This window comes from Peromyscus maniculatus, chromosome 8 (genome assembly GCF_049852395.1).
Source record: "Peromyscus maniculatus bairdii isolate BWxNUB_F1_BW_parent chromosome 8, HU_Pman_BW_mat_3.1, whole genome shotgun sequence".
Taxonomy (NCBI): Eukaryota; Metazoa; Chordata; class Mammalia; order Rodentia; family Cricetidae; genus Peromyscus; species Peromyscus maniculatus.
Window position 1 is genome coordinate 59,056,033 of NC_134859.1, and position 24,914 is coordinate 59,080,946.

Below are 24,914 nucleotides of genomic sequence, written 5' to 3' on the forward strand. Positions count from 1 at the left end.
CTGAGGTAGTGGGGTGTATGGGGGGCATGTTCGGTGGCACTCTCTGGGTACTTTCTCTAAGAGAGTGCTGAGCTGAAGAGATGGCTCAGTGGTTAAGAGCACTTGCTGTTCTGGCAGAGGACCCGGGTTCAGTTTCCAGTCACACGGTGGCTCACAATCACCCACAGGCACACACATACATACATACATACAGGCAAACCATTTATCCACATAAAATAAATAATTTTGAAAAGAGAGAGTTAGTGTTGATCCTTTGTTGTTTTTCTCCATTCCAAAACCTGGAAGGTGTATGTGATGACTGGAGCTCTGGCCCTGATTCAGAACCACGAGGACAGAGGCCACCTCCAGAGCTTGCTGGTACAGGGGGTGGAGAGAGCCACGTCTGGAAGGTTTTTGTGGAGCAGAGCCATCATATCCACCCAGAAGCGTTTCTCAAGGCTTACGTGTGAGACTTTTGTGGCCTAGGTCAGAATTTTGACCTTACTTGGGACAAGGGTTGTGCTTTTGGCCTTGTTTTAGATGATCTGCGCCTTTCCGTGGCTCTACTTAGGATTGTGGGTCCTCGAGGGCTCTCCAAACTGTCCTGTTGAGGTGAAGCTCAACAGTAGCACACTTGTTTAATATGCAGGAAGCCCTGGATTCAATCTCCAACACTGGGACAAAAGCGGTTCTTTGGCCCCGCCCTCTTCTGAATCCCTGCCCTGTAGATCCACTCCTCCAATGGCTCCATCCTGGGAGCCTCAGGGTCTCAGCGCCCTTCACCCGAGTCTTTCCCATCCGGACTAGGAACTCTTGAGACCAAGGGCTGTTCTTGATTTCTCCAGCACAGCCTGACCCCTGAGAGGTGTCCAGCTGATGAAGGGCTGCTGGCCATTCTGGATATCCAGGAGGACATGGCGAAGGCTTCTTAGCAGCAGAGGTATTGAGCCCCCAAAAGACAAGTGGGGCTGGTGGTGAGGAGTGAGCCCTGGAGGGCTTGAGGGGGACCTATTCTCAAGGCAGTGGGGACAATGGAAGATCCTAGGAGGCAGCTGTCCAGTGTTTCTGAAAACCTGTCCAGGTTGGCCAGGGGGAAGTGAGACTGGGTAGGGGGAGAAGCCAGGGGAGACATGACTAGTGGTTGAGCTCAGGGAGGGGCAGGAGGTGGAGAGAGGTAGGTAGACTTAAGGGACCTTTAAGAGGTAGCAATGGCAAAACCTCGTGCTACACTAGCTGGGTCAGGAAACCTGCTATGCAGGCAGGCTTTCAGGTAACTCCCGGTTTCGGACTCCAGCTGGAGACAGGGACACAGGGGAGACCAAGTTGGAGACAACAATATGGGTCTGGGCTTGAGGCAAGCAGTGATGTGGGGTTCTCCAAGAGACTACCAGCAGGATCGAACCAAGAGTATGAGGGCCAGTCCCCAGGCAAGGCCTCTTGGTCCTGTCGGGCTCTTTTCCATTCCCTCAGTCCCACTTAGGGGCTTGTTGCCTCCTCCTGCTCCTCCCCAAACCTGAGTGCTGCCCAACCCCAGCACTCGGCCGGTCCTCCCTGCTCCTGGCTTCTCCCTACCCCGGGGGAACACTCAACTCCAGGCCCTTCTCCGGCTGCCTCCGCCTAGCCTCTCCCTGGCACGCACCGGGCCTCATCAGCCCCGAGGAAGGGATGCTCTTGCCTCTACAGGCCAGGACACAGGATTGAAGACTCGGGGAAAAGCACCGTACGCTTCAGGCCAGGCTGAGGGGCTCCCGACGTGGCCCGAGGGATTTCGGGTTCCCTTAGCCTGTCTGTCTGCGGGCGCCGGGGGCGTGATGCGTCCGGGCCCAACCGCAGGGCCCCTCCCGAGCCGCCTCCTCCCGCTCCCGTCGAGACCCCGCCCCCTCCGCCCGCGGGCGGCAGGACCGGGCTCTGATTGGACGGCGCTGCGGGGCGCTGCGCGGCGCAGCCAATGATAGCGGGCCGGCGCGGCGGCGGGCGGGGGAAGCGAGCGCTGCCTGGAGCCGCGGCGCCGGCGGGTTGAGCGGGGCGATCCCAGCCCGGCGAAGCGGGCAGGGCGGGGCGCGCGGCGCGGGAGCGAGCCTGGCGCCCACCGTGGAGACTGTCGCAAGGTGCCGAGGTAGGGGTCGGCGGCGGCAGGGACTTGGAGTGGGGAACTGGGGTGCGGACGGCTGAGCCGCTCTGTGCAGCGAGCGTGTTGTAGAGGGGTGGTCTGCGAGGCCGCGTCTACGTGGGCAGCCCGGACCTAGCGTGCAGCGATCCCCACGGTGTCTCCAGGGCCAAATCCGCGGGGTGGCTCCTCGAGCCTGCGTCTGTCTAAGCCAGCTATGCGGGCGCCCGGCCACCTACGTCCCTTCCGCAGATGCTGTCTGCGGGACTGCATAGGAGCCCCACTCATGGTGCCCCGGGCCCCGGCTCTGGGTGGAGGCCGTGTCTATGCGGAGTGGGCCTGGACGGGTGCACCCACGTGTGGATCTCGGCGGAGCGCTCCTCCCACGGCCCTCCCGTGAGTCTTCCGTGGAGAGCTGGGGGCGGGGTAATGAATGAGACGGATGCGGCGAGCGGCTTCAGCTGCTGCGTAGTCGTCCCCTGGCTGAGGGTGGCGGAGGCGGGCGATGCAGCTTCTGGTTCTGGTGGGCACAGGATTGGGGCTCCGAGGGTGCACACGTGCGCCGGGAGCTGTGTGTGGTGTTTGGAGGCGGGTGTGCGTGCGTCACGTGGACCCAAGAGTGTGCTTGTGTACTTGGGGGTGGGGTGCGTTTCAGGATGGAGTGGTGTGTGAGCACCGGTCACGAGGACATGGGTTACATATGTCAAGGAAGGGGTGTGTGCTTGTCTTGAGGGTGTTGCAGAGTGAGCAGAGCTCTCTGTCACATGCCCTGGGTCCCAGGACTGTGTTCCAGTGAGTGCCTCTTTGTCTTGGCCAGGTTCAGGATGTGAGAGAAACACACAGCTTGTGTCCTTGAAAATTCCGGGGAAAGGGAAGAGGCCAGGCCTTCTCCACATCCTTGTCTCCTCCATCCAACACACACTGTGCACAGGTCAGACTGTTCTAGACCCACACACTTCAGGGAGCCCACTGCTTGCTCCTCCACACTCAATCTTCACAGCAGAAGTGGGGGTCATCTTAAACCTCATCCGACAGAACTGCTTCCCTGCCTGGTGTTGGAGGCCTTCTGGTTTCTGTCTACCAAGGCCTGCCCAACCCCACACCAAGCCCTTAGTCCCACTTTGGGAAGGGACCTCTCTTAGGCACAGGGTGAATCCCTAACCCCCAATCCTGCTTAGTGGTCAAAAAAGTACTTCAATGTCACCCCCCTCGAGGAAACACCCCCGAGGCCAGTGTAAGTAGACCGTGTCTTCTCTCCAGATGTACCCCTCCATCAGGGACCTCTCACGCAGAGGAAGCACCTTCCCACCTCATGGCACTTGCTTCTATGGGCCAGTCCCTCTGACTAGAGATGCCCTTCCCCAGACGTCCACACTGTTTACTGCCTTAGTCCTTTCAGAGCTGCTTAGATCTTGCATCTGAAATCAGGTGTCATTGTCTTATTCCTTGCGCTGTCTTGTTACAATAGCTGTCCTCCCAGGGTATCCCACGTAACCTATCATATATTCAGTACTAGCATTCTTACATGTTGCTTCCTGCCTCTACCAGAAAGCAAACGGTGGGAGCAGGGACTTTGTCTTTTAGGTTCACTGGTTTATCTCCCAGTCGCTATATAGCAAATTCCCAATGAATAGTTGTGGCAGGATGCATGGCTCTGGATTTGCATGTCAGGAGTCACTGTGCCTGTCTGTTCCCCCAGATTCTGAGGCCCCTGAAGAACTAGGGGCAAACTCCGAACATATTTGCATGCTAGAAATCCTCCCATTAGCATTCGGTGTGGAGGAGGGGCGTGGGATCTGAATCTGGAGGTAGGGAGACCCCAGGAAGTAGGGAAAGAACAGTGAGGTCAGGATCTGGCTGTTTTATCCCCGAATCTCTGCTGTTTGTGGGGTTCAACTTAGCTCATCCAGCCAGCAGTGGAGAGATCAAAGAGGACTCTCAAAGGAGGTGATGTCTGAACTGGTCTTCAGGAAGTGAAGCCAAGGGAGGCGTGTTCCTGGCAGAAGGGCACAGCGTGTGCAAAGGCCTGGTGACACAGAGCCTGTGCTTGGGGAAGCTTGAAGTGGTGTGATGCAGCCGGAGAGGGCCGCAGGAGGTAGGCCGGCGAGAGAGGGGAGAAGGGGGGATAATCCTTCTGAGACTATTGCCTCCTTGGCCCAGACACTGTGAGAACTGGGGAAATGGAGTTCCCACTTCTGTGATGGGGGCAGAGGAGGATAAACAGTCCAGGGATGATGCTTGAGTTGGATGGGTCCCTGATAGAGCTGAGCTACCCAGGAACAGGGAGGGGAGGAACTCTCTGGAAAGAGGGCGGAGGCTGAGAGCTGGCATAGAAGAGGAGGACCACAGATGTCAGTTTCCACAGGTGGGCTGAGGGATGCCTTGAGGACAGCTGCAAAGGGGGAGTCATGAGCCCACCTGGGTGTTCGGGGGATCCCCAGAGGTAGTGGGAGGGCCACCCTCACAGCAGGCATCCTTGAGCATGACTTGGCACCAGACTCCTGGGTCTCCCTCAAGGGGACTGAGTCATCCCAGGCAGGGGCGGGAGCTGCAGAGGGCACCATTGCCAGAGCCATCAGACCCTTGTCAGAAGCATAAACAGGCTACAGTGAAGCATCCCTGAGATGTCAGGACCACTTTGGTGTGTAGCCCACAAGGCTACTACCTCCTTGCATTTTCCGCCGACCAGTCCTTTGCTGATGAGGGCTGCTCATCTTTTGCCTGGATGGTAATTGATCCCTGGTTCAGCCTGGCTCTGGAACATTCTAACAGAACTCAGAATGAGATCTGAAGTCGCTGGTCTCTGAAGTCACTGTAGATAGGGCTGCTTGAGCCCGTGTAGGTGACAGCAGGGTCTCCTGGCTCGTTCCTCTTCTAGACTCTCGGACTGAGCTGGATGGGGCATGTCCTCAAAAGGAGGTCAGACGAAGTGGCCTCCTGAAGCCAAGAGCTTGTGTGCATGGGAGTGGCAGACACTTGGAGGGTGGGGTGCAGCTTGGAGGAGAAGCCGGAGCCAGGCCAGTCTAGAGCCAGGCAACCTAAAATAGGTTGTCTTTGGTAAAGTGGGGCTCACTCTGAGTTGCTTCCAGATACACACACATTCTAGCCACATATTACTCGGGCAGAAACTGCTTTTGTGTCCACAGATCCCTCCACATCCTTCTAGGGCTCCCAGAGAAGACAGGACAGTAACCGCCTATCTTACTCACCTGTGGGAAAACTGATGCTTCAAGAAGCTTAGTGTCCTACCTAGCCCAGCATGGTGGCACAGGCCTTTCATCCCAGCACTTGGGAGGCAGAGGCAGGAGGATCTCTGAATTCAAGGCCACCCTGGCCTACAGAGGGAGTTCTAGGACAGTCAGGGCTACACAGAGAAAACCTGTCTCAAAAAACCAAAATAAAAATAAGAACAAAAAGCTTAGTGTCCTAACCCAGGTAGCACAGCTCCCATCTGGGAGAACAGGATTTGAACTTTGCCTAATGAGAGAAGACCTGTGGCTGGGGCTGTTATCTAGGTCAGTGGAGGGACTGACCCCCTGACACTCCGCCCCCCACACTAACAAGAGTCTTTGCTGTGCCCTGGGAGTCTGTCTGTCCATCTTTCTGTTTGTCTGCTTGACCCCTGCTTACCTGCTGAGTCAGCTTCTACAAAGCATTCTCAAGGCTTTAGTTTTGGGTGGGGGCCTTGAGAAAACCCATTGCGTGAGCTGCCAAGGAGGAGTGGACCCTCAGGCCAGCCTTACAAACCATCCCCAGTCCCAGGCTGGCGGGACAGGGGATGTGTGGGGAAATCCAGACTTGACCTCTGGAGTCCGGCTCCCCTGGCCCTGGCTACACGCCTGTGCAGGTCTAAAGGGCCAGAAGTGCACATGATCAACCAGTCCAAGGGGAGCCCTCAGAGAGTGAGAACCTGCTTGTCTGCACAGATGTGCTCCTAGGTGCAGAGCCACAGCACAAGGATGCACAGCCTCCAGCCTCTTCCAGGATGTTCTCTCTGGGTCAGGCACAGGCCCTCATGCGCACAGCACAAGCCGCAGGCCGGGCGCAAGGCCCTGTCTCCTGGACACTCGGCAGGAACTTTGGGCCTTCCCTGCTGCCTCCCTCTAGCCAAGCCCTGCTTAGTCACCTGAATTTGATCCAGGCAAGAGGGAGGAAGGATGGAGAGCCTGACGTCAGCCCTCACAGCCTCCTCCCACCGCCACCCTCGCATCCATCTGGGCCCCAGCTCATCCCATGCAATCACAACTCTTCCTCTGGAGCTTGTTAGTGGCAGGCGCTGTTCTGTGTCCCTACCAGGCATCAGCATCTTTACACCTCACAACCACATGAGTGTGAGACTTGCCTTGTGGCCCGTTTCACTGACGAGAAATACCCAAAGTTATCTGCCCTCCCCACCTCTAAGAGCCAGGAAGTGGGCAGCCTGGCATCCCAGCCTGGGTACCAAGCCAGGTAACAGTCTTTAGACGAGAACAGGAAGGCCTCTGCACCCACTTGCTGTGTGACCCCAGAGCATTCTGAGGAAAGGGGGAGAGGGAGCTAAAAGGAAGGTGACTTTTTTTGGAGTTGTAATCTGAGGGAAATTATATGCAAATGTTATGGGCCAGGGCAGCCTGTGGCTTCTGTGTGCTGGGGGCTCCCCTGAGAGCAGAGGGCGGGAACTTCTGACTGTCTTCCATCTCCTGATGTGGTCTACTGCCTGAGGCTGGTTGGGGTTCCCTCGCTGAGGCTGCTTTCCTATCCATGTAATGGGACCAGGGCTGTAGAGATCACTATGACGACCACTTGTATTCAGCAAATATTTATCAAGCTCTTCTGTGCCAGGCACTGCTGAAGACACAAGTGATCTTACGGAGACAAAGCAGACCGAAGAGCTAATCTCAGTGCTTAGGACCTGGTGGGGAGGCCTGCCCTCTGGGGAATGGAAGAGAGGGTGGAGGGGTCGTCAGGTGTGGGGAGGCTCTTCTCAGCCTTGAAGTCCCCCTCCCCCTCCTCACCTTTTCCAGGGAGGCCTTTCAGAGTTCCAGCCTCACAAGTTCCCCCATCCTCTTCCTTTCTTCATGTCAGGGGCCCCTCTGCTGCCTCCTGGCTCCCAGTCACTCAACACAGGTGGTCCCAAGCGGAGGCTCTGACCCTTGCCCTATTACAGTCTACCTCCAAGTCTGGTGGTAGCCAGGGCGGCTAGGGAGGCATAGCATCTCCAGTACAGAGGGGCAAGCCTGGCCTGCCCCAGACCCGTGGTAGGTTGGCAGCAGAGGTGGCTGGCTTCCCTACCTGTGGATAGGGTGTTCCAGCCAGCCCCAGCACCTTGACAGCATTCACAGCCAAGGATGGAGAGCCACAGATAGAATGAGCACGTGTCGCCCATGGGACCCGTGTCCTCTGAGTTGCAGTCAGGGTAGAGGAAGTCACCAAACCGACCGGAAGGGCAGGGGTTCAGGAGTCCACTTACTTCCTTTTCTGAGAAGATGCAGAGTGAGGCCCAGGAGGGAGCCTTGGGTGGAGGTGGAGCCAGAATGTGTACTCTGTGGCAGAGCGGTTGTCCTGGTCTGAGAATAAGTCAGGGGTTCAGCATGTAGGCTGGGGGTTGACTTGAGGCTCAAGCCAGGGCTGCTGCTAGGGTTGTTAGCTGGTTGGGGAACATAGACTGCAGTAGATGCAAGGTATGTGTGAAGCCAGACCCAGGAGCACGTCGGCCCCAGTAAAGCAGCCACAAGGGACGTTTTGTCGCATGGGCAGGCTGAAGGAAAAAACAGGGAGGACAGAAGCTGCATTAGTGTCTTGTGTGGCAGAACGGCCCCTAGTGCACCTTCCTCTGGGCTAGGGGCTCTCCTGGGGCAGGGCGGTGAATGATTAGATTTGCTTTGGGGTCTTGAAGATGGTGAGAGGAGGTGACAGAGGCCTGAGACCTCAGGAGATGCTCTTGAAAACAGTGAGAGGGACTAGAGTGAAGGTCTGGGATATGCAGAAGGCATTCCTGGAGGAGGTGTCTGGGTCTGCAGCTCCAATGCCCAGCCTGCGCTTATACATAAAGGGCTATATTGTAATGGTCTGCCAGCAAGTGTGGCGACTGGTGAGCTACTGGGCTGCCTGGATGGTTGGAACTGATCTGACCTGGGACTCTGTGCCTTAGTGTGGCTGGGCCTCCAGGTCTGCCACATCTGCCTGTCTTGACTGCAGAATCAGGTCTGTTACACTTCTCTATGAAGCCATCAGGGTAGAAGTGACTGGACCCATTTTACAGGCAGGGGCACTAGGGGCTAGAGGGCTGGCATGCAGCAGAGCCAGGGGAGCTACTAGGAATCCCTGGATTTATGTGCCAGCAAGCCAGGCCCAGGGAACAACCGGGAGGTGGGTCTATAGCACTGTGTCTATAGTGGGAAAAGGGTCTTGGCCCAATCCACTTGCCTGGCCAGGAGTGACACCCTCTCCTCTCTCAGGTTCCCACCAAGGTTATACAAAGGATCCACTGACTGAAGTGATGGAGAGTGGCCCAGCTGTCTGCTGCCAGGACCCTCGGGCAGAGCTGGTAGATCGGGTGGCAGCCATCAATGTGACCCACTTGGAAGAGGCAGATGAGGGCCCAGAGCCTGCCAGGAATGGTGTGGACCCTCCACCCCGGGCCAGAGCTGCCTCTGTGATCCCTGGCAGTGCTTCAAGACCTACCCCAGTGCGGCCCAGCCTCTCAGCTAGAAAGTTCTCCCTGCAGGAACGGCCAGCCGGAAGCTGTCTGGAGGCCCAGGTTGGGCCTTACTCTACGGGACCTGCCACTCACATCTCTCCTCGGGCCTGGCGGAGACCCACCATCGAGTCCCACCATGTGGCCATCTCAGACACGGAGGTTGGTGAGATGGAGTTAGGTAGGAGTTGTTCATGGGTCTGCCAGGAAAACCTGGGATTTTTTGCCCACCATCTGTCCCGTATACTTAGCTTTCTTTGATTTGCATACTTTGAGAGCGGAGAAGCTCACTACCTAGCCAGCAGGGTTTCTTCTTACCCAGAGAAGAGCCATCTAAAGCAAAGGCTACCTCCTGCCTTCTTCCCACCTTCAGCCCAGACAGGGGACCCTCTCTTGTTCCTAAGAAGCCTTCTTAGAGCTTTGGAAGTAGATCATGTACGTCCCAGCCCCCCCATCATCCCAAGCTCGAGCCATAATCCTGCCTCCGAGAGTGCTCTGACTTAAAAAACTGCAGTGTGCTTCCAGTTTCTGCTCTTTCAGGGGCTTGGATCTGAATGTGAACTTGGGTAGTTAGTTGGTGGGAGCGCAGCATAGCCAGGATTCCCCCCTTCATATTTTCACATATGAGCCCAGGCTTCTTGTCTCTCATGGTGGCGATGCTACCCTCCAATCTTCCCCGATCCAAATCTGAAAGGCTGGTGAGAGCTGGGGGTCTGGGAAGTAGGGCTGGGTCCTGCACGGGTCTCCCAGCATGGGAGCACTGTTGTACCTGAATGAGCTGTCCTTGATGATTCCCTCTGCCCTAGGACTGTGTAAAACTGAACCAGTACAAGCTGCAGAGCGAGATTGGCAAGGTAGGACCTGGGCAGGATTGGGGAGGGGGGTTGCGGAGTGCTCTCCGAGCATCTTTCTTTCCCGCTGATGGGACTGGGGACCAGAGCCAAGAACACCCCAGCCCGATTGGGAGATCACCAGAGGAGGGTGGAGATAACTTCGGACTCTGGACTCACTCCCAGGGTTCTTGATGGAGATTAAGGGAAAGAAGAGGCTCATGGAGTTGTGAGGTTACGGGGCGGTTCCTAGGGCACAGGGGTCCCTTCCTCATCTCTGAAATGTGAACCCAAGAACCAGGTGGCCGGAGATAGGGTGGGGTTGGGGTGCAAAGACCTGGGCCAGAGCCGTCAGGCCTGCCATCTCCCGAGCTAGACCCAGAGTGAAGGTGGCCGTGTTTGGTGGGACTGACCAATGGCTGTCTGCAGGGTGCCTACGGTGTGGTGAGGCTGGCCTACAACGAAAGTGAAGACAGACACTATGTGAGTCTGGGGTTGGGAAGGGGTGTTGCCCAGGTAGGCCCCAGAAGCCTGGGCAGTAGGCAGGAGTGCTGGGGGAAGGGGCTAGGGCTGCCTCTTACTGGGGAGGTTCCTGTTCCTGGGGTGTGCTAAGGGATTGAGCTTGAATGTTCCTTTGGGATACGCAAGCAGAGGCTGGCTTCCCCTGAAGGGAGAAGGAGGGGGGGGGGGGTCGGGGGGGGGGAGGGGAAGGCCTAGACTCAGCTATGGCATAGCAGATACATACCTGGCCACATGCTCGGTGCCAGTGGCAGCTGCCAGTTGTGCCCATCTGGACTGTAGTCCCCATGTAACCAGCCTTTTCTAGCCCCTGGTGGCTGCGCATGTGATGTTTCTGTTCCTTTCTCCACAGGCAATGAAAGTTCTTTCCAAAAAGAAGTTACTGAAGCAGTATGGCTTTCCTCGTAAGTATGCCTTGTCTTTGGGAGCTGTAGGCTTGGGGCAGAGCGGGAGGGACCGGTCCCCAACTGCTTTTGTCTAGGAGTCGGGGGTGGATGGCAGGAAACAGGAGCAGTGGCCTGGGAATGGACTAGGCTTGGTGAGCTGGAATGAGATCTCAGCCTTGTGAGGGTCTTTCTCCTGGACCAGGGCCTTAACTTGTGTTTTGGTCAAAGGCCGTCCTCCTCCCAGAGGGTCTCAAGCGGCCCAGGGAGGCCCAGCTAAACAGCTGCTGCCCCTGGAGCGTGTGTACCAGGAGATTGCCATCCTAAAGAAGCTGGACCACGTGAACGTAGTGAAATTGATCGAGGTAGGGGGGATGGCGAGGGTACGGGAGCTGGGTGGGTGGGTGGGGCGGGTGCTCAGCCTTATCAGGGCCCAGGGAGCAGAAGTGGCTGAGGCACTGGGGACAGACCAGCCTTGGATGGGTCTGTGGAGGTATCAGAGGCAGTTCAGGCTGATCTGGGGTGTCCTTGCTGAGAGTGAGGGGCAATCCTGAAGGTAACTGTGAATCCCTTCTCCATCACGGGGGAAGAAGGACCCAGTGTTCCATGGAAGGCCTTTCGAGGGAGTGGGAGGTGGGGTGTCAGTGATACTGAGGCCCCTCTGTTGGTACCTGTACAGTTCCTGCTCTGTGTCCAGGGTGGCTGCAGGGCACAGTAGGGATCTTGGGGTCAGGAAAGGACAGAAGGCCTGGGTTCCCCAACCCCATGCCTCCTCAAGCCTTGTGCCCATGTCTGTTCCTTCTGAACAGGTCCTGGATGACCCTGCCGAGGACAATCTCTATTTGGGTGAGTGCTCATTCTCACAGCAGCTTACCTAGGGCTGGTCCCAGGGAGGGCTCCCCAGGAACACACGGGATGTTCAGGTGGCCATGCGCATGCTCTGACCTCCTGTACTCTCAAGCCCTGGACTCCATTGTGCAGCGCTGCAGAAAGAGAGTTAGATTAATCGGATTCAGTGCCCATTCCTGGGCCCCACTCCCTGCCCCGAACCCGTCCCAGTCAGCGTGGTTCTGCGCCAGTAGGTACAAGAAGCTGGCTAAGTCAGTGAGTGCGGGGACCCTGCCTCAGTTTTCCCACCTATCAAATGGGATAATAGGGTTGGGCGTGTAACTCAGTGGAGAACACTTGCCCAGCATGCTTGGGGACCTGGGCTCAATACCCAGCCCTTCAGAACATGATAGCTATAATAATAAAACGAGATAATGGTGGTATGTATCTCATAGAGTTGATGTCGGGAAATGTGCACATTTACAATTATCCTTATTAGTATGGATGTTATAATCTAAGTTCCTTATCCTGATTGTTACTTTGGCTCTTTCTGGAGGAGGTTTGGGGAAATGGGATAGGAGGGCTGGAGGTGAAGCTCTAGAGATTGCCCAGCATGAGCAAGACCCTGAGTTTCCGTTCATCACAGAAAGGGGGTGGGGCCAGAGAGCTGGCTTCCTCATTGAGAGGCAAGGCTTTAGTCGGCAGTGTTAACGCGTCTGCCCCTTCTGAAGTCTCAGATCCTCCCTGGGAAAGGGGTCCAGGCTGACAGTCCCAGCTAGCACCCGAGGCTCAGGCCAGGCAGGCCCCCAGCGAGCCCACTCCGTCTGCCCTGTCCCCCTGCCCCTCTCCAGAACAGGGAGGGAGGGACCTTGGCACTGGCCATCCCACAGCCTTACAACACCTTTGCTTCTCTTCTTTTCTTTCAGTGTTTGACCTCCTGAGAAAGGGGTGAGTTCCCCGTCCCAGTCAGGCAGGTCATTTCTAACCCAGGTCTCCCTATCCTCCCCTTTGTCTCCCTGCCCAGGGGCCAGCTAGTGTAAGAGAAAGCAGAGCTGTGCACCTGCCCTCGGGAACTCTTGCCTCAGGGGTAAATAAGAGACCCGGGACCATTCTGTGAAGGCTGGTGGGGGGTGTGGAGGCTCGGGAATCAGGCTGGGAGAGGGATGGGCCTTGAGCCAGACCTTGAAAAACCAGGAAGGTATTTGGATGAGATGGGGGGGGGGGAATGTTTCCAGGCAAAAGTGTACACATGGGATATAATTCATACTTGTATTTAAATCACCAAGGGGTCTTTGAGCTACTACAACTCATGATTATGGGAGGGAAACAACCTGAGAATCAGAGAAGGCAAATGGCCTGCCCGAGGTCACACAGCAAGTTGTTGATGAAGCCTGGTGTTCTGACACCGTCTGTTTGCCCTGTTTGATCTATCAGACCATTTGCAGAGCAGCTGACATGGACTAGTGGGCACAGGACCCGACCCCCCACTGCCAATCCTGGAAGGAAGGCTGTGAACTATCCCTCTGCTAGTGCTTTCCTGAAAGACTATTAAAACAAAAACAAAAAACCCACCTGCATTCAAATCAAGCAGTGGGGACTGAGTCTGTCCCTGAGCTCCTAGAGTACCTAGGATGCACCAAGCCAGGGGTCCAGTCTCTGCCACTGCATAAAACCATGGGTGGCAGCTAACATCTGCAATCAGGAGCTGGAGGCAGGAGGATCAGAAGTTCAAGGTCATCCTTAGCTACATAGTGAATTCCAGGCCAGCCTGGGCTACGTGAGACCCTGTTTCAAAACAAGTATATGTTTATTTTATTTTATTTTTGGTGACAAGATCTCACTATTCAGACTTGACTGAACTTGAATTCATGGATGATCCTCCTTTATCTGCCTCTAAAGTGCTGGGATTACAGGCACTTGCTATAACACCAGGCTATTTTTTGTTTTGTTTTGAGACAGGGTTTTACCATGTAGCTCTGGCTGCCTAGAAGTTGCTGTGTAAACTAGGCTGGCCTCCAGGTCACGGAGATCCTCCTTCCTCTGCCACCTGAATGCTGGGGTTAAAGGTGTGGGCCACCACACTAGGTTTAAAAAGTAAAAGTTTGTATTGCCCATATCTGTGATGGATAATCTGGAACAGTATGTATATCTTTTTCACATGCTATATATACATTCTGAAACAGTCTATTTCAATAGAAAAAGAAAAGCAGACCCACCTGATTGATTTCATGACTCTTGGGTCTGGGTCCACAATTTTAAAGCCATTGATTTAAATGGCATCTTTGTAATTATTTGGTTAAACTTAACTCTTGCAAGAACTGCAAGCCAGTGGAAATAGAGATAAAGCTGCCTTGAAACCCCTTTAATCCCAGCACTCGGGAGGCAGAGGCAGGCGGATCTCTGTGAGTTCGAGGCCAGCCTGGGCTACCAAGTGAGTTCCAGGAAAAGGCGCAAAGCTACACAGAGAAACCCTGTCTTGAAAAACCAAAAAAAAAAAAAAAAAAAGAGAGAGAAAAAAAAAGAAAAGAAAAGAAAAAGAATAAAGAAAAAAAGAAAGAAAAAAAAAGAAAACATGATTGAAAGGGGATAGACAGGTTACAACTTTTGGGCACATGGGAGAAGCTAGTATCTTGAGTTCTCCGAACCCACGAGCACCAGGTTCCCTGGAGGGCTTCTGTTCCCGTTCCTGCAGCAATCTCTGTTTCAGAGTCTGCTGAACAGCCTCTCTCTTTCCCCACAGGCCGGTCATGGAAGTGCCCTGCGACAAGCCCTTCCCGGAGGAGCAAGCTCGTCTTTACCTGCGGGACATCATCCTGGGCCTCGAGTACTGTGAGTGAGACAGCCTGTCCACTGGGACTGGAGCTAGAGGACCTAGGAGCGGGCTGTGCCCACGCTAACAGCCATTGAGCCCGTCCTGTCAGTCAGCGCTGGTCTACCAATCCGCTTTTGTGGGGGTGGGGGCGGGGAGGTGGGGGCGGGGCCATAGCATACTTCACTAGGCATGCGCTAGGTCCTTCTCTGGGCATCGCGTTCTCCACGGTGTTGTCTCCGGGTGTTCTGTCCAGGTCTTTTCTGCTGGATTCTAGCCAAGCTTCCCCTCTCCGCAGGGCTTCAGGAGATGTGGGCTGGAAGAGATTTGTGTCCAGCTGCTTAGGGAAGAATGCGTCCTGGAGTGATGCCTGTGGCGATGGTAGGGTGGGTTTAACTGTGAGGAGACCTCGACGAGAGCCCAGGCGTCCATAGCTTCTGTGCCAGAAGTGCATTCGTTTATTTCACTCTTTCACTTATGGGCACCTACTTGAGCCACACAGATGATGGTCTAGGACCACGGGAGCTCTGCCCAGGGGTGGCAGGTGGGGAGTGCTGTGGAGGCTTTCTGAAAGAGGCCACATGAGATCAGGTCCTGAAAGAAGGAGAGTAGGATTTCCCCAGCCAGCTTTGAGGGTTGGTGGTGGGAGAGCCAGTGGGGCAGAGGCAGGAGAGGAATGGGGCTGTACTGTTTGAAGATTGGCACTCGGTTTGGGTGGTGCATCTAAGAGGCAGGTCCTGATGGCCAGTGAACAATGGTGCTGCAACTCTCTTCCGGCCCCACGGTGAGGGCTGGAAACGTCTCTGAGAAAGACTTTCTGACTAAATCCTGTCCATATTGTGAGGCCCCGAGGGCTCTCACTAAGCAGGGGAAGGCCTGACAGGATTTGCTTCTTAGAAAGCTCGGTCTGGCAGCTGTGTGGTGGCTGGATAGGGTGTGAGAGGCAGCCAGCTGGCCAGGGGCAGGCTATTTCCACAGCTCAAGTGACAGATGGTGAGGTCAGGATTAGGGCAGTAGCAATGGGATGGGAAGGGGGTGGAGTGGCCAGCCTGGGGTGACTGACTGGTCTAGGAAGAGGAGGACCCTCAGAAAAATAGGGTTCTGGGCTGAGTTGGGGGATGGGGGTGCTGCCCATCTCTCTAACATCTTAGCTGGACCTGTGAGCAAATTCTCCTTCCCTGGGTGATGTGTGACCTGCAGTGACATGGGCATCTTTATACTGCTGAGCCTCTCTAGTGTCTTCAGATTAATGCTCTCTTTGTACGTGTAGGGAAACTGAGGCACACAGAGGCAAATGTTTAATACATAGACTCCAGCAAGGGTCTCTTGGATAGGAGGGATGGGTACATTTTATCCTTGGTCTGTTGCTCTAGTCAGCTGCAGGAACAGCTCTTCCGGAGCTTGGCTCCACCCCTTTCCTTTTCTGGGTCCTTCTCCTCTGCTGAGGGCCTGTCTGCCATCTCCTGACTCCACTTCAGAAGCTTGCTAATCTAGGGTTGGTTCTAGGTAATAGCTTCCTCGGGGCCCAGCTGATCCTAATGAAGGGCGTCTCTGGGGTACATGTTAGCACCAAGGACTGGACAGGTGGAAGAAGAGCCCCAAAGACTTGTAATTCTGGTCTTGTGGAGAGACAGTTGGAGCTGGTCAGAAAGGCCCGGATGATGGAGGCAGGTACATTAAGACAGACACTGAGATGCAACACACACACACACACACACACACACACACACACACACACACACACACACACAAGTACATTTGTTTTAACTTAGGTGTCACTGTGTAGCCCAGGCTGGCCTCCAACTCCTTATCTACTGCAGTCTTTTAAGTACCTCAGATTATGGTGGATGACAGAGAGGAGGAGCTGAGGTCTTTAGGATTAGGAAACAATAGAAGAAGAACATGGAGTTTCTTTTTTCCTTTCCTTTCCTTTTCTTGCTATGTAGCCCAGGCTGGTCTAGACTGTGCAATCCTATCTCAGCTGGATTACAGGCATGTGTGACTCTACCTGGCTAGAACAGAAGTTTTCTGTTTTGCTGGTGATGGGGGTCGTAGACAGATGTCAAGTTCTGATACTGAGATGTGTATTGATACTGTTATCTGTTGGGCATCCACACGCATACAGAGCCTGAGTTTCCTCTGACTCCCTCCTCAGCAGGAAGTGTGTTGTTTGTTGTGGAAGTCCAAAGACTCCCAAGATTCCCCTCCGTGTCCTCACTTGCATAATGGAACAGTGAGGGTCTCATCTTCTGAGGTTCTCTCCTAACAAGAATGGACGTGGGCCGGGATGCAGCCACTTGCTTCCTAGGCTGGGTAAAGGCAGGAGAGGGGCTCTGGGCAGCGATCCCCCAGACTTGCATGACCACCTGCTTCTCTTCTGCAGTGCACTGCCAGAAGATCGTCCACAGGGACATCAAGCCATCCAATCTGCTCCTTGGGGACGACGGCCATGTGAAGATCGCCGACTTTGGGGTCAGCAACCAGTTCGAGGGGAATGATGCTCAGCTGTCTAGCACGGCAGGGACCCCGGCATTCATGGCCCCTGAGGCCATTTCTGATTCTGGCCAGAGCTTCAGTGGGAAGGTGACTCTCGGGGCCTGGGCTGGGTTGGGGGTTCAGGTAGAGGGGCAGAACAGCTGGCCGTGGGGGGCCACTTTGCAAGCTGAAGGTTCGAGGCTTCTTGCATTTGGATAGTGGCATGCTTGCCTCTTCCCTGGAGCCCAACACACACTCCAGCTGTGGCTCCTCTCATTTCCTAGCAAATGGTTACGGAGTCTCACTTGTATTTGTTACTGCTGTTTGTCTGTGTGGGGCTCTGTGCTGGACTGTGGGCCAGGCAGAACCAAAATAGCCCCAGTCATATCCTTCTGCAGGGTGAGGAGGGCTTAGAGTCAGGGCCCAAGGAAGGTGGAGGCCTCCTCAGATCTAGACTGGGCCGTGGAAAAAGAGAATTTGAGATGGAGGCAGAAGATTGAAAGGCACAGGGCTGGGTGGAGTTTAGACTCTCAGGTGGGCAGAGGTAGTTATGAATGCAGCCCAACACCAAAATGTAAGCTTGCTGACAACAGAGAGCTGGGTGGAGAGTGTGTTTTTCTTTGGTTGTACGGGGTTCTAGTGTCATCATTATAGATGGGCTGCAATGTCAGCCATGCCTGTGCCTGGTTTATAGGCTTGGAATTTCTTATTTGGACTGGGCATACAGTTCAATGGTAGAACATTTGCTCTCTCTGTGTGTGTGTGTGTGTGTGTGTGTGTGTGTGTGTGTGTGTGTGTGTGTGTGTGTGTGTGTCAGGGTTTATTTCCCAACTCTAAAACAAAAAACAAAAAAGGATTTTTATTTTTGCTATAATTCTAAATTCACTGGAAAGTTAGAGCATAAGGGCAGACCGTGTAACTTGTAAGATCAGGAATGTTGTGAGTGTTTGGCTTGCATGCACCGAGTGTGTGCCTGGTGCCCGCAGACGGAGAGGGCGTTGATTCCCCCGGAAATGGAGTGATAGAGAGCTGCGAACCACCATGTGGGTGCTGGGACCTGAACTCACATCCTCTGGAAGAGTTACCAGTGCTCTCAACCACTGAGCCATCTCTCCATTCCCCCATGTAACTTTTTACCCAGATTCATCCGCTTTGTCACGTAAGCTTATTAATTGTCTTTATGTTCCTGCATATTTCTGTTGCACTTTTCTGAGCCACTCAGAGAAATTCACTTTGAGACAGTCTGTCTGTTTATCACTATGTACTTCAGTGGCTTTCCTAAGAGGGAGGACATTCCCTTAAATAATCTCGGGACAGTGACCAAGGTCAGGCGTCTATCAGTAATGAGATTGTTCTGCAACAGATTGCACCCATCTAAATTATTATGAAATGGTGTTGAAATGTTGTCGGCTTGCTGGTGTTTTGTTTGTTTGTTGTTTTCTTTCCTAATCCTGGAGGAGATCATCAGGCTCACTGTCCCATCTCCTTAGAGTTCTCTGATCTGGAGTAGTCTCCCCCCCTTTTCTGGGGTGAGCGGTGGGGACAGGGCTCACATATCCTATGTTGCCCTAGAACTTGCTACATGGCTGAGAATGACCTTGAACCCGCGATTTTCCAGCAGCTACCTCCCAAGTGCTGGTTTACAGACATGCTGTCCTCTGTCCTCCCCACCCTCTAGCTTCTTGGCCTCTCTCTGTCATTCTGACCTTGATGTTTTGAAAAGCAGCCTGATGTCTAGTGTTCCTGGATGGATTCTAATGATGATGGTGATGGTGGTGGTGGTGATGATGATGGTTGTCTGTGTCAGGTGCTACCCACATGAGGAGCCTATGGGGAGCCCCACCTGGGCCTGAGGGGAGTTGTAGGTGGACGTGGAGATAGGGTGGGCAGGGGTTGCTCGCTGGCATTGGAAGCAGCTGCGCAGTAGCTGAAGTGAGAACCTCTTGAAACCAGAGCTAGTTATTGAGCTAGTTCAATCCATACTGCTATTTTGGGAGTACATCTGTGTCATGGAGGCAGCAGATGACCCCATGGATGAAATGTGGCTTGGAACCTGCTGAGTTAGAAACAGTGTCTCTTTTGGGCTTGTCCCTAGAAAGTCCACAGTCCCAGGAGTGTTGCTGTTCTGTTCTGGTCGTTCTTGTGATCTCCTGGTGCTTAGCACTGGGCCCAGCATAGAGCAAACCTCAGGGAGCGTTTGTTGATAAATGCCTGCCTAAGGAAAGAGGATCCCCACGGGGCTCTTCCATAGCCTGGTAAAGCTGGGTGGGGGTGGGGGTGGGGATGAGTTGGTGGAGGCGCTGGCCATGTTTTCTGACGTGAACTCGTTTCTCTTTAGGCCTTGGATGTATGGGCCACCGGGGTCACCTTGTATTGCTTTATCTATGGGAAGGTGAGTCCTGAGGAGCCTGCAGAGCTGACTCTGGCTGGATCCAGGGAGCCAGGAGTGCATGGCAGATGCAGGACCTTCTTTGTGTCCCTAGACAAAATGGCTTTGGAAAAAGCCCACCTGGGCCAGGAAGGTTGAGGGAGGAGAGGCCTTTTGTTTGTCTTTCTCCTCTTTGGGAGGGATTGAGTGGAGTCCTGGGACAGCACACATCCAAGAGGAGGTGACAGAGGTGTTTCCTCCTCCCTCCAGCCAGAGGGAGCCCCGCCCTCCCCTCTCTCGATGCCATTCATTCCTTCATCCACTCAATCATTTATTCAAATTGTTGGGTCTTGGGGACCTCTAACACTGATATGACCAAGATTCCTGCCCTCGGGTGCTTTGGCTCTGGTGGCCACACTTAACAAGGCAGAGGGGACCTCAGTGAACTGGTCTCCAAACGCCAGAACCTGGGAGAGTGAAGGTTTTGCTGTAGGCAACTTTACTGCAGGTGGCAGATGCAGCCAGCCTCGTTCTCCAGTGACTCATCTGCTCAGTTACATTCGCTGAGCCCTTGCTGTGTGCCCTGAACAAGTTAGGTGGGGCCCTTCCCATCTGCTGGTGGGGGTAGGGCATACCGGCCTCCCACCCCTGCCCCCTGCAGTGCAGATCAAGGCCTACATCCTGTCTGTCTCCCCTTCCCACAGTGCCCATTCATTGATGAGTACATCCTGGCCCTTCACAGGAAGATCAAGAATGAGGCCGTGGTGTTCCCTGAGGAGTGAGTTGTCCACGCAGGGGACCATAGAAGATCCCGCCCACTCCTAGGGAGGGTATCTGAACGTCAGCAGAGCACTCACCCTGTCAGGGTTCCATTTTTACCCTTCAGAGTTAGTGGGGGGGGGGGTATTGATACCTGGGAGGGGCCAGAGCAGATGGAGAGTCTCCTGTCCTTGCATTCGAGGAATGTGGTTAGGGTTGGTTATTCCTGTCCCCAAGGAGGGGAGGATGGGGTCCTCGTCAACCGTGGCATCCTCATCCCGTGCCTTCCCTCCGCTAGGCCAGAGGTCAGCGAGGAGCTCAAGGACCTGATCCTGAAGATGCTAGACAAGAACCCTGAAACAAGAATTGGGGTGTCAGATATCAAGGTGGGTCTGGGCCAAGGTCTCTGTCCCTTCCTGAAGGAACCTATACTGGCACACGTGTGTGGGGTTAGGGTTTGTGGGTTGAGGAGTCTTTCAAGGTCAATGCTAGGGATACCTGGGCACCTTTGCTGGTTGCTGTTTGTATGCCTATGGCCCTGACCCCACCCCATCTCCTGGGCTCTGCAGTTGCACCCTTGGGTGACTAAGCATGGACAGGAGCCCCTCCCTTCAGAGGAGGAGCACTGTAGTGTGGTGGAGGTGACGGAGGAGGAGGTGAAGAACTCAGTCAAGCTCATCCCCAGCTGGACCACTGTGGTAAGAGGGCGAGGGGGGGGCTCTCTTGTCTTAGAAGTGTGTGGATACCGCCTGGGGCTTGCCCTGCTCTTGCCTTTGAGGGAACAGTGGGGCATCAAGTCTGTCAGCCACAGCACAGGGGCCGTGGAAGCCCTGCTCTGTTGGAGTCTAATGGAGCAATTAGATTTAGTCAGTTGTGGCAGAGACCTGAGCCTTGGTGAGGCCCATGGCAGGAAGCAGTTCCTTGCTTGCATGCATTCCTTGACCTGCTGCCCTTCCCTAGATAGCACACTGGTGTCCAGGTGTGACAGTGAGAGACCCAGAGACTTGGTTCAAGGCTCCCACCTGTCGGTTAGACCACACCCTCCCCCCAGAAGCCTCCTGCTTGCCTAGGCTGGGACTGGGTGTCCAGGCCTGTTCTCCATACTGACCTGTGCTCCCCAGATCCTGGTCAAGTCCATGCTGAGAAAGCGTTCCTTTGGGAACCCATTTGAGCCCCAAGCACGCAGGGAAGAAAGATCCATGTCTGCACCCGGAAACTTACTGATGTGAGTACAGTGGGCTGAGGCCTGTGGGCTGCTCCCTGGGCTGAGGTGTGGCACCAAGGCACAGGCCTGACTTGCACTAGTGTGGGGGCTGTTCCTAGAGCCTGGGGATATATCCGAGTTTCAGAGCAGGGCCTCGTTGGCACCCCTGGCCAGGCCCAGTGTCCTTCATGCACACACTGAAGGGTAGATCATCTTTTGGAAGCTTGTGTGGCCATGCTTTCCTACTGGGTCCAGCACAGCTCTCTGGCTTCCAACCTGTGCTTCCTTCAGCCTTTGGTAGTCAAAAGTCTGCAGACAGATCAGGTCAGCTCCTTACCGAAGGTTGGCGTCTGTGGGGAAATGGCCACTCTGTCCACTTTCCTTGGCCCCAGGCTGGCTGTTTGACGCTCTTCTGAGTGGCTCATGTCATCCACAGCCAGCACTTTGTGCGTGTTTATCGCACTTTGTGCGAGTTCATGTGGACAGGCTAGCTGACCCCTGTGTGCTAAGGGGTCCCAGCTTTGAACCATATACGTGGGTTCAGCGCTTTGTGGAAGAGGCCAGAAAAGCGGTTCTCTGAACACTGAGTCTGGCTTCCAGTTTTTCTGCTGTAGTAAAATTCACCTGCCAATTAGAGTTTGTGCACAGACCTTCAGAGAGTACTGCTTTCAGTACCAGAACATCCTGGTTCTAGGGCAGTTGGGCACCTCTCTGGGCTGTGAAGGGAGCTCCAGGGAGAAGGACTGTACTTCTGGCTTGCCCTGTGCTGAAGGTACTTTCCCAGGGAGGTGACTATGGACATTGTGCAGGTGCCCTTCCAAGGAGTGGCCGCACAGTGAGAGGTAGACCTGGGAGAGCATTGATAGCCACAAGTTTCCTAATTGTTCTTGAGGTAGTTGATGTCAGGGCCCAGATGCTGGAGTTGCGCCTGGTGGATCCTATAGACTTTGACAAACTGGGACAGATCTGAGCGTGAAAGGGAGTCTGTTAATGATTATGTAGGGACAGCGATCTGAATCACGACTGCGGTAAACTGAACCTCAGGCCACGCTAGCTCGGTGCTTGTAGCTTGGTGCCCCCTGGTGGTAGAATGAAGCAGCCACTGGTCTAACTTCCAGTTTGTTCCCTGGAACTGCACAACAAAAACAAGGATAAAGTACGTTTTAACCTCATCAAGGACCTTGGAGTTCTCGGTAGACTCCATTTTTTTTTTTTACATTTTTTTGTGGTATTTTTAGTCCAGTTCCATGAGGTTTACCCTCATTGGAATATTTTTAAAGTGAAGGTTGGGAGTGGGGATGCGTGATCAGATTCAGGAATCCGTTGAAGAATGGAATTCCAAGACTGATGGTAACTCTGCCCTGTGTCAAGGCAAAGAAAACACAGACTGAAAGGCCTTCTACCCACTGGGGGCCAATCAAGGTTAATGTGGAAGACCTTTGACCCTTTGACCTGGCCGGTACTTCTGGGATAGCAGGAAGTCATCTGGGTCAGTTCCCTAGAGGTTGTTGAGAGGTTTAGATTTCATCTCCGTGGGGAGCCACACAAGAGTTATAGGTTGAGGCTGGGGCCTGGGGAACTAGCAGAAAGACTGCCATGATGGAAGACATCCTAGGGAGGCCTAGTGTGGAGTTGGGGCGTGAAAGGCTGTAGGATAGCTATCCCTGTGTGGATGTGTGTGTGAGAGTCCTGGCGTACACATCCTGCCTCCTGAGGTCCCTCTGCCCCTCGTGTTTTCTAACAGGAAAGAAGGATGTGGAGAAGGGAGCAAAAGCCCGGAGCTTCCCGGAGTCCAGGAAGATGAGGCTGCATCCTGAGTCCCTGCATGTGCCCAGGGCCATCGGCAGCATGCTCATTCCTCGCCTCCAGAGGCCCACCGCCCTCATGCAATAGTCGCCCCTGCAGGCAGGGGGCTGGTGACTGCGGTCCCTCTCCCGGCCCTCCTCCCTCATTGTGCCGCATGACCTGCGCACAGGCACATCCGTGGACAAGTTTGGAGTGTGTATCATTTTTGGGGCTTGGGGTTCCTGGTTCTCTCTGTTCTGATCCATCTTGTGGGGAAGCCTGGGGCCCACAGACTGTTACAAACCGTACCTGACTGGCTGGTGAGGCCCAGGGCAGAAGGCAAGAGACCAAAATGGCAGGTGGAGGCCTGGTGGGCTGCATCTCAGAGAACTCCAGTAGGGCCCGGTGGGCCTTCCCAGCTGCCACACCCCAAGGAAGGATGATGACCTCACCTCTGTGTGGAAGGTGCTGAGTGCTAGGCTGCTCGGATCTCTGGTGTGGATGCTACAAATGATGATGTGTGCCTGGGAGAGGACTGGTGTTGGAGAATTCAGATTCCTCTTTCGTGGTCTTTTACCTGAAGGCTGGGGTGGGAGCAGCTGTTGTGGGGAACACCTTCCTCCAGCTTTGGGTAGTTCCTGGCACATTGTTTGGCAGTCACGTGGACCTGACATTCGTGGACTGTGTTTTATACTCGGCACTAGCCGGAAAAAGGGCTGAACTGAATCCGGCTCAGAGCATAGGCCTGAGCCAGGAGCAGCGTACCTTCCCTGCCTACCTCCCTCCTTCCCGTATGGATCTCCAGAGCCAAGGTTGCAGAAGAGACACCGGGAGTGACACTGAGGGCTATGAACACTCGGAACTGTGGCCCTGCAGATGTCGAAGTAACTGGGATCCAGGCCCTGACCCTACACTGGCTTACCCATCGCATGCCTCGGATGAAGGATGAACTGCCCAGGTGGGAGGCTCAGACAGCTGAGGGACCCCACAGGATGCACACCCTGCAGGCAGGTGGCCCTTCTGCCAGTTGCTTCAGCACAGGACATCAGTCAGCCCACGCAGGGCAGAGCTGCACACTTGGGGCACACATGTGGACAATGTGCACACATGTGCCCTTCTGGAGCGAGCATCAGCTCTCTGGATTCTGTGGTCGTCTGGCTGGTCTAATGTTTACTGACAATGCTCATAGAGATTGGTCCCCAAAGGGAGATGACCAGGACTCAGGTACAACCCCCCCCCAAAAAAAAAGTGTCCCACAAGATCTCGGCTGCCCACATGGGTCTCAGAATGCAGGAAGGCTAGACTAGAAAAGAGGGAGGTTTAGGGGGAGCACTGGGTTCCAATGCATCTCTGTGCCAATGGGTGTACATTGCGCCTCCATGTGCACTTGTGTGTGCGTGCCCATCTGCTGTACACAGCACACTTGCATGTCTCGTCCTGGCACATGCATCTGTAATATAGTTTCTACATCTACTTAAGCCTAGGAGCAGAGGGTCGCCCATTGTCAGTGGGCTCCCATTTCAACCCAGCTCCTCTGCACTAAAGCAGCCAGTGTAACCCAGGTCTTAAAAACAAATCATCTAAATATATCTCTAAGAATACTTTTATAGAGTGAGTGAGAGGCAGCCGTTAAATAGCAAGGAGTCAGGGAGCTTTGTGAACGGGACCCACTTGGGAAAAGCTTGGGATTGGGTGGCTGGCCTCACTGTCCCCAGCAGAGCCAGGAAGGCATGCTCACTGTCATCTGTTGCTGAGAGCTTTGGTTGGCATTGGTTTTGAATGTAGCACAAGTGAACAGACTCCATAAGAGTGTTTTAAAAGTCAACTTCTTAGGAAGTGAATTAAAAACAATAAAAAGCCCATTGTTGAATTAAAAAAGAAAAGAAAGAAAGACTTTATATATCTTCTGTGTCCAGACGTGTGTTTCTCTTGTCCCAGCTGACTTGGCTTGATCTTCTGGAAGGCTCTGAGGCACCGTAGGCCGCTGAGTGGCATGGCAGGGTAGGGAGAGGTAGGGAGAGGAGAGGTGGAAGGGAGAAGGAGGTGGAAGAAAGGTGGGCTCACGAGGCCAAGGAGTTCCTGTCCTCTATGCAGCTTAAGCCCCAGGGCCCCTACTTGGAAAGACTTGGGTGCTTGAGAACCAGTGGGGTGGCTGTAGGATACACTTCCTGTCTCATAGGGGTACAGGAAGG

The 24,914-nt window shown here is 54.4% G+C and overlaps 1 protein-coding gene across 4 annotated transcripts; it reads left to right on the top strand.

The window, feature by feature from the left end:
- The first annotated feature begins 1,962 nt into the window (after positions 1-1,962).
- Camkk1 (calcium/calmodulin dependent protein kinase kinase 1) lies at positions 1,963-24,301 on the top strand. 4 transcript variants are annotated; one of them, XM_015985842.3, is made up of 16 exons: positions 1,963-2,095; positions 8,524-8,924; positions 9,569-9,616; positions 10,022-10,075; positions 10,464-10,515; positions 10,726-10,859; positions 11,304-11,340; positions 12,249-12,270; positions 14,063-14,151; positions 16,515-16,714; positions 18,945-18,998; positions 19,679-19,752; positions 20,032-20,119; positions 20,303-20,431; positions 20,855-20,958; positions 22,682-24,301. In XM_015985842.3, the coding sequence occupies exons 2-16, from the start codon at positions 8,565-8,567 to the stop codon at positions 22,752-22,754; spliced, it is 1,518 nt and encodes a 505-aa protein (XP_015841328.1). In that variant the 5' UTR covers positions 1,963-2,095; positions 8,524-8,564; the 3' UTR covers positions 22,755-24,301. The 4 variants fall into 4 exon arrangements, with proteins under 4 accessions (XP_015841328.1, XP_006992274.2, XP_076398956.1 ...); XM_006992212.4 differs by lacking the exon at positions 1,963-2,095 and adding an exon at positions 2,342-2,482; XM_076542841.1 differs by lacking the exon at positions 1,963-2,095 and adding an exon at positions 4,098-4,181.
- The last annotated feature ends 613 nt before the right edge of the window (positions 24,302-24,914 follow it).